General features: G+C 41.4%; 1 protein-coding gene across 4 annotated transcripts in view; it reads right to left on the bottom strand.

Moving 5' to 3' along the window:
- The window catches only part of WDR3 (WD repeat domain 3), a 42,904-nt gene that overhangs the window by 19,472 nt on the left and 10,577 nt on the right, over window positions 1–12,855 (bottom strand). For 2 of the 4 annotated variants that reach the window (XM_038388094.2, XM_043512960.1), the window contains exons 5-11: window positions 9,911–9,989; window positions 8,823–8,918; window positions 7,886–7,996; window positions 5,504–5,605; window positions 5,273–5,370; window positions 3,756–3,860; window positions 2,871–3,101 (exon numbers count right to left, since the gene is read on the bottom strand). In XM_038388094.2, coding sequence (XP_038244022.1) covers window positions 2,871–3,101; window positions 3,756–3,860; window positions 5,273–5,370; window positions 5,504–5,605; window positions 7,886–7,996; window positions 8,823–8,918; window positions 9,911–9,989 — 822 coding nt within the window. Of the gene's footprint in view, window positions 1–2,870; window positions 3,102–3,755; window positions 3,861–5,272; window positions 5,371–5,503; window positions 5,606–7,885; window positions 8,000–8,822; window positions 8,919–9,910; window positions 9,990–12,855 lie in introns of all 4 variants that reach the window. The other 2 variants (XM_038388089.2, XM_043512951.1) reach the window with 1 other exon arrangement.

The following is a 12,855-nucleotide window of genomic DNA, read 5'->3' as shown; positions in this document are numbered from 1 at the left end:
AGATCTGGTAGTAATGGGGAATTTTAACTACCCAGATATCTGTTGGAGAAGTAATATGACAAAACACAAAATTTCCAAACAGTAGGTGGAATGTATTGGGGATAACTTTTTGTTTCAGAAAATGGAAGTAGTTAACCAGAAGGGCAGCCATTTTAGACTTGATTCTGACCAACAGGGAGGAATTTTTTTGCAAATCTGAAAATGGAAGCCAATTTCAGTGAAAGTGATCGTGAAATAATAGATATTATTCCAAGGCAAGGAATAAGTGAGAGCAGCAGAACAAGGACAAAGCAGACTTGAGCAGCCTCAGAGAACTAGTAGGTAAGATGCCATGGGAAGAAAAATCTAAGTGATAACAGAGTTTGGGAGAGCTAGTAGTTTCTCAAGGAAACAATATTAAAGGCACAACTGCAAACTCTCCCAATGCAAAGGATAGATAAGAAGAATAGTATGAAGCCAATATGGCTCCATCAATGACCTGAAAATCAAAAAGGAATCCTACAAAATGTGGAAATATGGATGAATTGCTAAGGAGTAGTACAAAGAGAATGGCACAAGCATGTAGGGACAAAATCAGAAAGTCTAAGGAACAAAATGAGTTACACCTAGCGAGGGACATAAAAGGCATCTAGAAGAGGTTCCTTAAATACATTAGGAACAAGAGAAAGATGAAAGAAAGTTTAGGTCTCCTACTTAGCAGGGCAGGGGAACTAATAACTGATGGCATTAAAAATACTGAGGTATTTAATGCCTATTTTGCTTTACGCTTCACTAAAAAGATTAATGGTGACCAGAATCTCAACACATAAATATTACCAAGGGAAAAGGAATGTAAACCAAAATAGGAAAAGAATACGTTAAAAATATTTAGAACATAGAACAGCCATAGGGGTTAGATCAATGGTCCATCTAGCCGAGTATGCCGTTTTAGATAAATAAAATATACTCAAGTCAACAGTGCCTGATTAAATTCATTGTAGGATACTTAAGGAACAAGCTGAAGCAATCTCAGAACTGTTAGCAGTTATCTCTGAGAACTCATGAGGTCCCAGAGTACTGGAGAAGGGCCAATATAGTACTTATATTTAAAAGGGAATCCAGGGAATTATAGACCAGTCAGCATAAGTTTGATACCTGGAAAGATACCGGAATGAATTATTAAACAATCACATTTGTAAGCACTTACAGAATAATAGGGTTATAAAGAATAGCCAGCATGGATTTATCGAGAATAAATCATTCCAAACCACCCTAATTTCCTTCCTTGACAGGGTTACTGGCCTAGTGGATGGAGGGAAGCTATAGACATGACACAACTGGATTTTAGTAATGCCTTTGATACTGTCCCACATGACATTCTCACAAGCAGACTAGTGACATGTGGTCTAGATGAAATTACTATAAGGTAGGTGCAAAACTGATCGGGCCAGGGAAGCTAATGATCCAACCAACGGACCAAATTTGGTCATGGATACTGGTCATGTGCCACATGAAGAATGTTGTGCATACGCTAAGAAAAAAAATTGAAAGGCCGTACTCAGAGTAGTTATCAATGGCTGGCTATCAGACCGAGAGTATCTAGTGGAGTCCCACGGGGTCTGCCCTCTTCAATATTTTCATTAATGACTTGGATAATGGAATGGAGTGAACACCTATAAAACCTGCAGATGACACCAAACTAGGAAGGGTTGCAAGCACTCTGTAGGACAGGATTAGAATTCAAAACAACCGTAACAAATTAGAGAATTGGTCTGAAATCAACAAGATGAAATTCAATAAAGTACAAAGTACTACACTTAGGAAGGAAAACTCAAAATGGGGAATAACTAGCTAGGTGGTAGTACTGTTGAAAAGGATCTGAGGGTTATAGTGGTTCACAAATTAAATATGAGCCAACGTGATGCAGATGTGAAAAAGGCTAATGTCATTCTGGGCTGTATTAACAGGAGTGTCGTATGTAAGACATGGGAGCTAACTGCCCCTCTACACGACACTGATGAGGCCTCAGCTGGAGTCCTCTGTCTAGTTCTGGGCATCACACTTTAAGACAGATGTGGATAAATTGGAAAAAAGAGTCCAGAGGAGAGCAATAAAAGCGATAAAAGGTTTAGACCTGACCTATGAGGAAAGGTTAGAAAAAGCAGCATGTTTTGTCTTGAGAAAAGACAACTGAAGGGGGACCTGATAACAGTCTTCAGATATGTCAAAGACTGTTATCAATTAAGATGGTGACCGATGGCTCTCCATGTCCACTGAAGGTAGAACAAGAAGTAATGGGCTTAATCTGCAGCAAGGGAGATTTAGGTTAAATATTAACCAAAAAAACCCCTTTCTAACAATACAGGTCAGTAGGTTCTGGAACAAGCTTGCAAGGGAGATTGTAGAATCCTCATCACTGGAGGTTTTCAGGAACAGGCCAGACAAACACTTGTCAGGGATGGTCCAGGTTTACTTGGTCCTGACTCAACACAAAGGGCTGGACTTGATGACCTCTTGAGGTGACTTCTAGCCCTACATTTCTTTGATTCCATGACTGTAGATGTCCTCAATATCCAAAGACCTGACCTTTTATATACCCCATTAAACTCAGCCTCATTGATATCTAGTGGTAATGAGTTCCCCGGGTTAGAAATGCATTTTTAATTTCTTGCCTTTCAGTTTCATGAAAGTAGTATCCCCTTGTCCTTGTATAATGAGAAAGAGTAAACAGAGTGCCCAATCTACCTTCTCTATTCCATTTATCACTTTGTATTCCTTGAGATCATTCCCCACTACCATTTCCCATTCTCCCCTCTTGCCTGAACAGCCACAACCTCTGGGAGTAGGACACTTGGCGGACAAAGAGGAATTTACAGAATCAGAACACACACCTGTTCCAGATCTTAACAGATTCAGCAGCAGCCGAGAGGATGGCAATGTTGTCGGAGCTAAAAGCCAGTGTCCTGACATCACTGCGGTGACCTCCAATGGTTATCTTGGATGCACGAACAACTTGGGGGACCTGTGCTGATGGGGTCAGGATGTATGACTCAATGGTGTTGTTCTGGAGCAGTAAGGTGGCCTTCAGCTCTCCTTTCGGAGACAGGATCAAGTCAAATGACCTGTTTAAATGGACACAGAGAAGTCAGGGTCATAACTAGGAGAAACAAGATGAAACAAACTAAAGGAAAACACCAAGAACAACTTCTTGATAGGAGATGCAGTCAGCAATGGAATAGTCTAACACAAGCAGCAGTAGAAGCCCCATAGGACAGATCATTTAAAACTAGATGAGGCAAGCCCCTAGAGCAGGGGTTCTCAAACTGGGGGTTGGGACCCCTCAGGAGGTTGCGAGTTTATTACATGGGGGGTTGCAAGCTGTCAGCCTCCACCCCAAACCCCGCTTTGCCTCCAGCATTTAATGGTGTTAAATATATTTAAAAGTGTTTTTAATTTATAAGGGAGTCGTCGCACTCAGAGGCTTGCTATGTGAAAGGGGTCACCAGTACAAAAGTTTGAAAATCACTGTCCTAGAGAATCCCTTGCAGGGAACAATCTTGATGAAAGTGGCGTGAAGACATTATAGAGATATGGGGGTGGAGATGTACTAGCTGGGACCCTGCAGGCCTCTCCCCAGCTCTAAGTTCTATGGAGTCTCAGCTTCTCATCTTTGCAGAAGAGCCACCTTTGTAAAATACAAACTCTCCCCGAGTCATGGCCCCCTCACTGGGTGCCTGAACTGCAGCAATGACCCCAGGACAGGGCTTTGCACTCACTTGATTTTAGCAGACGCTTTGATGCTAGTGACTCGCTGAATCTCTTCTTGAAGACTCATCTCAACGCTTCCTTCAGGCTCCTCTTCCTCCTCCTCAGACTTCTGTCTAGAAAGGTCAGACAGACACTTGGAATCAAGTTACCAGTCACTGCCAGTCCAGTCACAGGCTAACACGGGCAGAAATGTAGAGACACATTCCACCCCGCCCAGCGCTCCCCCCCCCAAAAAGCAACGAATTAACTACAACCTTATCCAGTGCTGACACAGACTGACACAGTGCTGTTCTAGTGGAGGTGCAATGCTCTTCAGTGCAGACCTTGATGGTCAACAAAGCTGCTGGCAGTCCTGAAGAACTTAAGAGACCCCGGGACTCTTGTTGCAAAGTTAGAGAATAATGATCCTAAACCGTCTTAAGATGGCTATCAAACCACACCCTGCTATGAGAACTATTCAGTGAGGAGAATCCACCTACTCCAATAAGGTGAAATTCTTTTAAGATGGCTATCAAACCACACCCTGCTATGAGAACTATTCAGTGAGGAGAATCCACCTACTCCAATAAGGTGAAATTCTTTATTGGAGAACAACAAAAAGCCACAGGTTTAGCACAGGAAGTGCAAAAGAATACTCTAACAAACTAAAAACACAAGGGCAATTCAGGGAGGTGGAAAGTAGATATATCACTGTTGAAATTTGTTCAAGACACCAACTTAATTGCATCCCTCCCCACCCGTGTACTTAGGGCTTGTCCACACATGGAGTTATTCCAGAATGGCTTCTGTGCTTTAAATTCACACCCTACCTTAATCCAAATTAACATTCAAGTGTAGACAAGCCAACAGGCTGAAAGCTCTCAACAGCATGGATCATCGTTTTGTTCCGTCTCTGTACATAGCTCAGAAAAATGGGGTCCTGACTCCTAATTCTGGCCCTTAGGCACTACCAAAATATAAATAGATGTATCCTTAGTGTGCCTCAGATTTCCCATTAAGTGAACTAACATTCACCTATCTCCTAGGGCTATTGTGAGGAACCTGCTAGACACTAGGGGATGTATGAATGATGGACACTGGAGAAGCATAATATAGACTTATAATAAAAGGCTGTCCACTAAAAGACAGTTTGCCCCAATCTGAACCTGGCACATACCACCCCAAGGCTCATGATCGGTAGATGTCAAAGTGACTCTGGTTACTCAGCCTTGCACCACCAGCTTTCACATCTCCCAAGTCATAGATGGTGATGTACAAGTGGGGCTTTACCAGGAGAATTCTGTCTATTCCCTCATCCCATTCACTTCTTGCAAGAGAATCAGATGGAAGGTGATTTTCTCACAATTACTGGGAGCAGAGTACAACCTGACTCACAACAGCACCAACAAGCCAGGAAGACAAATATATTTTAACAGCAGACTAACTGAAAATGGTTCACGATTCATTCATTCTACCCTCTCACTGGATGGGCCTTTTGTCAAGTCTCAGCATGTGGACATCATCAACTTAGAAAAGCAGAGCTTACTTGGTTTTTTTCTTTGCTTTTCTCATTTTCTTTTCCATTTTCTTGCAAATTTCATCCTCAGTAAGGACACAAAACACTTCCAGAACAGAGTCCGTTCCCTGGAGACAAATTCACAGAGTTAGTACTAGCAGCAAGTTGCCTAAGAAGCTGCTGCAGTGGAGAGTCCCTGAGACACATAACAGAGCCTCCTCTATAGTCCACAAGCAAAAGGCCCCAAAGCATATTACTTACATGGCAGGCTAGGATCCTGCCTGTCCGGTCAGTGGCGAGAGTAACTACTCGGTCTCTTCCTTCCCGCATGATGGAGCCAGCTTTGTTGCACCTCAGGAGGTGCTACGAGGATACAGAAAGGGAAAACAATTGTAGTCTGAAAGGTCAAGCAAGTCTTTAGATACAACAATGAAAGGGCAGAGTCTATAACAGCTGACTAGCATCCAAAAGAGACAAGGAATCTGCACCAGCAAAGAGGGTGGGAACTAACAGCAAACAAACATTTGTGTCAGGCACAAATTTAACTTATGTTTCTTGCATCGTAGCTGAGAAGCAACTTTCTTTCATGGACTGAAACATGCATGTCAATAACTGGAAGGGCATTTATCTGAACTTTTATAAAATTAAGGCACCAGCTTTTAGTTCCTGTTGCAGGAGAGAGATGAAGAAGATGGGGGAAGAGAGATCATTTAATTACCTGCTTAAAAATAGAGACAGAGAAACTTCCTGGAGGAAGGACGTAAGGAACAGTTGTTAAGACTGCGTGTCTAGCTATAACTGAATGAGTGAAGCTGAAATCTTCAAAGGATTCTGGAAGCGCCAGCAGGTGAGTGAGTGATCCAGAGAGGAGGAATTTAGTGAAGGCTTTCAGGTGCCGACTGACCTAAGTGGAAGGGGCTTCCCACAATAGGAGTCGATTCTAAACATGGCAGCACCACTCTCTGAGATCCTTATGACAAGGGATCCTCGAAATCCATTTCTCCCGGAAAAATGTGGAATTTGTGTTTTTACAGAGAATCTTTAGTTTTTATATTTTGTGAAAAAATAAAAACATGTATTAACTATTCATCAATGTTACTGAAAGTACCAGGGCCACTTATTCAATGCCTGCAACTTCCCCCTCTTGTAGTTGATTTTTTGAATGCGCTTTAAATTTACAGTGGAACCACATGTAGCCGGCCTAATTGGGACTGGGACCAGATAATCAAAACTTGGGATAATCAGGATGATTGTCAAAGAGCTTTCTATCCCTTACTTTAAGGTGGGGCTCGGACCACGGGAGCCGGGCCGCAGGCAGCCCCAGATGGCTGATGGTTCAGTTAATATGGAGAGCCAAATAACGGAGGCTTGGATAAACAGGATTCTACTATATATCAATAAAACACTGTTTTCAACTGATGATAGATAGATAGATAGATAGATAGATAGATAGATAGATAGATAGATATCATGGCTAGGGAAACTAAAGTTCAGCGTTCCATTTTAATTGTGGGGAAATGGAGATTTTTATGACAGGTTTTAGAGTAGCAGCCATGTTAGTCTGTATCCGCAAAAAGAACAGGAGTAAAACCAGTCGGCGAACACTTTAATCTCCTTGGTCATTCGATCACAGACCTAAAAGTGGCAATTCTTCAAAAAAAAAAAAAAAAACTTCAAAAACAGACCCCAGCGAGAGACTGCTGAATTGGAATTAATTTGCAAACTGGACACCATTACATTAGGCTTGAATAAAGACTGGGAGTGGATGGGTCATTACACAAAGTAAAACTATTTCCTCATGTTTATTCCCCCCCCCCACTGTTCCTCAAACATTTTTGTCAACTGCTGGAAATGGCCCACCTTGATTATCACTACAAAAGGTTTTTTCCCCCCCGCCCTCCTGCTGATAATAGCTCACCTTACCTGATCACTCTCCTTAGAGTGTTTATGGTAACATCCATTGTTTCATGTTCTCTATGTATATAAATCTCCCCACTCTATTTTCCCTTGAATGCATCCAATGAAGTGAGCTGTAGCTCACAAAAGCTTATGCTCAAATAAATTTGTTAGTTTCTAAGGTGCCACAAGTACTTTTTTTTTTTTTAAGATTTTTATGGGTTTTTTTTTTAAAAATCACAGAAAACCAGGAATCTGGTTATGACATAGGGTACTGTTAATAAGTCCTAGGTGAATCAATTTCAGCACTGAACGGAGGCAAATGGAAAGTGACCATTTTATTGTAGTCCCTTTCTTACAAGGGAAGAGCTCTGCTAGCACCGCCAAGCCTTTCTAGAGACCTGCCAATATGCTTACATTGGGGATTTCTTTGGCACAGGTTACCAGCAAACATAAGCACAAGTTCCTGCTGTTATTTTGTGGGTATTTGGGGAAGTGTGAGAGTTTGTTCCTGAGGAAGGTAGAACACACTGGTGTGATTCCTTGATTATGGGTCAGGTGTCTTCTCTAGAAGCGCTAGAGATCATCCCCAGGGCACAAAGCCAACAGAGTGAGGCAAGTGTCAGCTAGGTAACCAGGTCTGTCCTTGAACCCCTATTTCATTATTTGAGCTGTGTATCTACCCTCACTGACAGCACAACACCCTGTGAACCTGCACCACTTCGCCAGGGTGGGGAAAAGGGTTACCTCCTCTGGTGTCTCATCCAGGTCTGAGGTCTCATCCACTTCCGAGGTCTCTTCTCCTTTAACTGGAAACCCTTTGCTTTTCTTGGATTCTGGCTCATTAGGGTCTGTTGCCTGCTTGTAGCAGACAAAGGAAAGAAATACCCTTAGCACACCCTGGCTTCTCCCTCACCTACATCTCGATTCCTTCCAGCCATTTAACACTGTCACAGCTTTCATTCTGAACTGCTCAGGAGAACAGCCGGGATGAAAGATGCTCTATGAAATGAAGCCCTAACAGTGTAGACAGTAATCGAATGGAATCAGTCCATTACAGAAGAGCTTCCACAATGCAGCCTGAAACAGGGCTCCCAAACGTTGCCCAGCCAAGGTCCCCATCAGCAACTGGCTGGGACATCAAGGGCTGCATGTACCTGGCACAAAATGAAGCCAGCTGCAGACCATCAGTTCCAGCACACGTTGCACCACCCCCCAATACCCCCAAGTGGCCTTCTCCTGAGGCCAAAGTGAAGCACTAGATGTCAAAACCTGTCCTCTCCACAAGCCACACCAACGCAGTGAAGAGGAGGGTGGCCACCAGTCATTTCATGCTTAATTGGCTAACCCCAATTTAAACAAAGAGAAGGAGTGGTCTGCAGCCACCATGCATGTCCCCAGATAAGAATTTCCTCCAGCTTCTGACGCTGCCTGATCCCGCAGCAAGAAGTGCCCCATTCTTGGGGCAATCTCCCACACACGCACAAAGGCAGTCTGCACAGAACTACAACAGAGCTGGGAGCCAGTAGAAACATACAATTAAAGCCATCAAACAACATTTGCTCCACACTGAGAGTGTCCTGGATGGATATTGACCACATCCCAGAAAGACACTCAGTCCTGTCATGTTCCAGTTCAATCCTGTCCCAAGCAAAGCAACCGAGATGATGTATTCAGTTCTTACCTCCTGGATGTAGGTGATGTTCCATACCCTGAGCTCACTGTCTGCAGCACCAGTGATGAGACGCTTCTCTTGTGACACAAAGGTTAGTCCCCACACCTGCCAAAGAGAAGACACAGAGAAGTGTCTTTATGTCTAGTTATCTGGCCTTCCATCACCACAGTATCAGCACGCCCCACCAACATTAGTGAATTTAGCCATACAACATCCCTCCAGGATAGAGATTTAGTATTATCCCTTTGAAGGGCACTGGGGGATTTTGTCTTGTTTTTTGGCTTGATTGGGGTTTTGTTTATTTGTGGAGAGTGTTGGGGGGTACAACAGGGGGAAAATATGGTCTCTCTTTATATACCTATTTAAAAAATAAAATAAAAAACCCAGATTTTTCCTTTTTGCAGTTATACTGTCTTTCAGCTAAAAGGTTAACAACCAAAAGGAGGACTTGTGGCATCTTAGAGACTAACAAATTTATTTGAGCATAAGCTTTCATGAGCTACAGGTCACTTCATTGCTTATGCTCAAATAAATTTGTTAGTCTCTAAGGTGCCACAAGTCCTCCTTTTCGTTTTGCCGATATAGACTAACACGGCTGCTACTCTGAAACCTGTCAGTATAACAGACAATAGCCTACAATGTTCCTGCCCTAAGATGCCAATAGACAAAGGGCAAAGTTAACACTGCTATTAGGGCTTTGGCCAAGGAATTCATCACGTCGGTGGATTTCAATCTCCTCATTAATGCTATATGTAACAGGATTCTTGCACTGAATTTCTTCGATTTTTTTAAATTTAAATGGAAAAATGAGAACAGAGAGCTCAAGCCCTTGCTACGTAGGATACTGCACAAGGATATCTGGTTTGGAAACATCACTCCCAGCAAGAGCGGTACAAGCCTCCTCAATAGACGAGGCTTCTCACCCATCCCCTCTTTACAACAGCCAACCACAAATATTTCACAGGGGCTGTGATTACAATCTAAAAAAAATCCAATCCTGAGCAGTGTGGATGTAACAATGGAAGCTGCCTTTCAGCTTGTGTGCTGGAATACTTGTACTGAACTAACTCCCACTCTCCTCCTTTAATTGTATTTACCTCTGTACGGTGTCCAACCAGTGTTTTGAAGCAGTGCTGCGTATCCAAGTCCCACCACTTCACCAAGGTATCTTTACCACTAAAAAAAACAAATGACATCATCCAGACATGAGGCAAGGTCACCAGAGTTCAGCCAAAACTGTGAGCTTTGAAGAGAGTAGGAAACACAAAAAGTAAAGCACGCTGCAAGGTGTCAGAGGTCAGACTTATTTAGGCTAGGATCTCAGGTCTCACAAGCTAAGCAGAGTCAGGGTAAGAGATCCAGCAAAACACAGGCAATACAGAAATGTGGGCTGGTGATCCATTAGGAGGCATCTCCTAGAGTCAGCACTGAAACCCCAGCCTAGTGTAATGGGAGAAACCATTCTGCTTTCTTTAAGGGCAAGGATGTCAGGCCTGGTGCGCTGGCCAAATTCCAACACTGGGTCTCCCTAAATTCCTCCTGTATTTTCAGTTTATACAATATTCTTCATTGCCTGTCCTAATGAACTGTACGAATTAAATGCACCAGACATAGCTGCATTTTAGCTTATCAGAGGTTTTAGGACTTTTCCATTTCCAAGGTGCTCAAAGAATCAAATACAGCTATCCCCTTCATATTCCGCAGATAATTAAATCTCCGTTAGGAATCATGTTTCCAGCTTTACTTGAAGGAAACAGGGTGCAATAACAGGCTGTAATTAGGGTTGTCAAGTGATTAAAAAAAAATCAATCATGCAATTAATCGTGCTGCTAAACAATAATAGAATACCATTTATTTAAATATTTTCGGATGTTTTCTACATTTTAAAAATATATTTATTTCAATTATAACAGAATACAAAGTGTACAGTGCTCGCTTTATTTCCGATTACAAATATTTGCACTGTAAAAAAACAAAAGAAATAGTATTTTTCAATTTACCTAATTCAAGTACTGTAGTGCAATCTCTATCATGAAAGTTCAACCTATAAATGTAGAATTATGAACAAAAAAAACTTGCATTCAAAAATAAAACAATGTAAAACTTTAGAGCCTACAAGTCCAATCAGTCCTACTTCTTGTTCAGCCAATTGCTCAAACAAGTTTGTTTACACTTGCAGAAGATAATGCTGCCTGCTTCCTGTTTATGTCACCTCAAAGTGAGAACAGGCACATGCATGGCACTGTTGTAGATAGTGTCACAAGATATTTACATGCCAGATGCGCTAGAGATTCATATGTCCCTCCATGCTTCAACTACCATTCCAGGGGAATATGCATCCATGCTGATGACGGGTTCTGCCTGATAACCATCCAAAGCAGAGTAGACCGACGCATGTTCATTTTCATCGGCATGAGTCAGATGCCACGAGCAGAATGTTGATTTTATTTTTTGGTGGTTTGGGTTCTGTAGTTTCTGCATCAGTGTGTTGCTCTTTTTTAAGACTTCTGAAAGCATACTCCACACCTCATCCCTGATTTTGGAAGGCACTTCAGATTCTTAAATCTTGGGTTGAGTGCTGTAGCTATCTTTAGAAATTTCACATTGGTATCTTTGCATTTTGTCAAATTTGCAATGAAAGCGTTCTTAAAACGAACATGTGTTGGGTCATCATCCGAGACTGCTATAACATGAAATATATGGCAGAATGCGGGTAAAACAGAACAGGAGACATACAATTCTCCCCCAAGGAGTTCAGTCACAAATTTAATTAAAATATTATTTTTTAAACAAGCACCATCAACATGGAAGTATGTCCTCTGGAACAATGGACGAAGCATGAAGAAGCATATGAATCTTTAACACATCTGGCACATAAATATCTTGTGACGCCAGCTACAACATTGCCATGCGAATGCCTGTTCTCACTTTCAGATGACATTGTAATTAAGAAGTGGGCAGCAATATCTCCCAGAAATGTAAACAAACGTATTTCTCTTAGCGATTCGCTGAACAAGAAGTAGGATGAGTGGACTTGTAGGCTCTAAAGCTTTACATTGTTTTATTTTTGAGTGCAGTTATGTAACAAAAAATCCTACATTTCTAAGGTACACTTCCACGATAAAGATATTGCACTACAGTAATTGCACGAGGTAAATTGAAAAATACTCTCATTTATTTTTTTTTTACAGTGCAAATATTTGTAATAAAAAATATAAAATGAGCACTGTACACTTTGTATTCTGTGTTGTAATTGAAATAGATATATTTGAAAATATAGAAAAACATCCAAAATATTTACTAAATTTCAGTTGATATTCTATTGTTTAACAGTGCAATTAATCGCAATTACTTTTTTGAGTTAATCGCGTGAGTTATTAAATCAATTAATAAATTAATACAATAATAAATAAATAAATAATTAAATCAATTAAATCAACAGCCCTAGTTGTAATAAAGTAAAAAATTATTAGCAATTACTTTGTCTAATTCCAGGCCCAATTCTATTTCCACTAATATCAACGGGAGTTTTTTTTGTCAAAAAACACCATCACATTAAAGAGTAGCAGCCGTGTTAGTCTGTATTCGCAAAAAGAAAAGGAGTACTTGTGGCACCTTAGAGACTAACAAGTTTATTTGAGCATAAGCTTTCGTGAGCTACAGCTCACTTCATCGGATGCATTCGGTGGAAAATACAGTGGGGAGATTTATATACACGCACAGAGAACATGAAACAATGGGTTTTTATCATACACACAGTAAGGAGAGTGATCACCTTCTGGTAATAGCTCATCTTAAGTGATCACTCTCCTTATAGTGTGTATGATAAAACCCATTGTTTTATGTTCTCTGTGCGTGTATATAAATCTCCCCACTGTATTTTCCACCGAATGCATCCGATGAAGTGAGCTGTAGCTCACGAAAACTCATGCTCAAATAAACTTGTTAGTCTCTAAGGTGCCACAAGTCCTCCTTTTCTCATCACATTAAAGGCTCTCCTTGGCATGGCTACCTCAGGGCACCTCTACACTGTGATTGTAGC

The sequence above is a fragment of the Dermochelys coriacea genome, chromosome 1 (assembly GCF_009764565.3).
Source record: "Dermochelys coriacea isolate rDerCor1 chromosome 1, rDerCor1.pri.v4, whole genome shotgun sequence".
Lineage (NCBI taxonomy): Eukaryota > Metazoa > Chordata > Testudines > Dermochelyidae > Dermochelys > Dermochelys coriacea.
The sequence above is the reverse complement of the archived record's forward strand: the minus strand, read 5'-3'. Positions and strand labels throughout refer to the sequence as shown.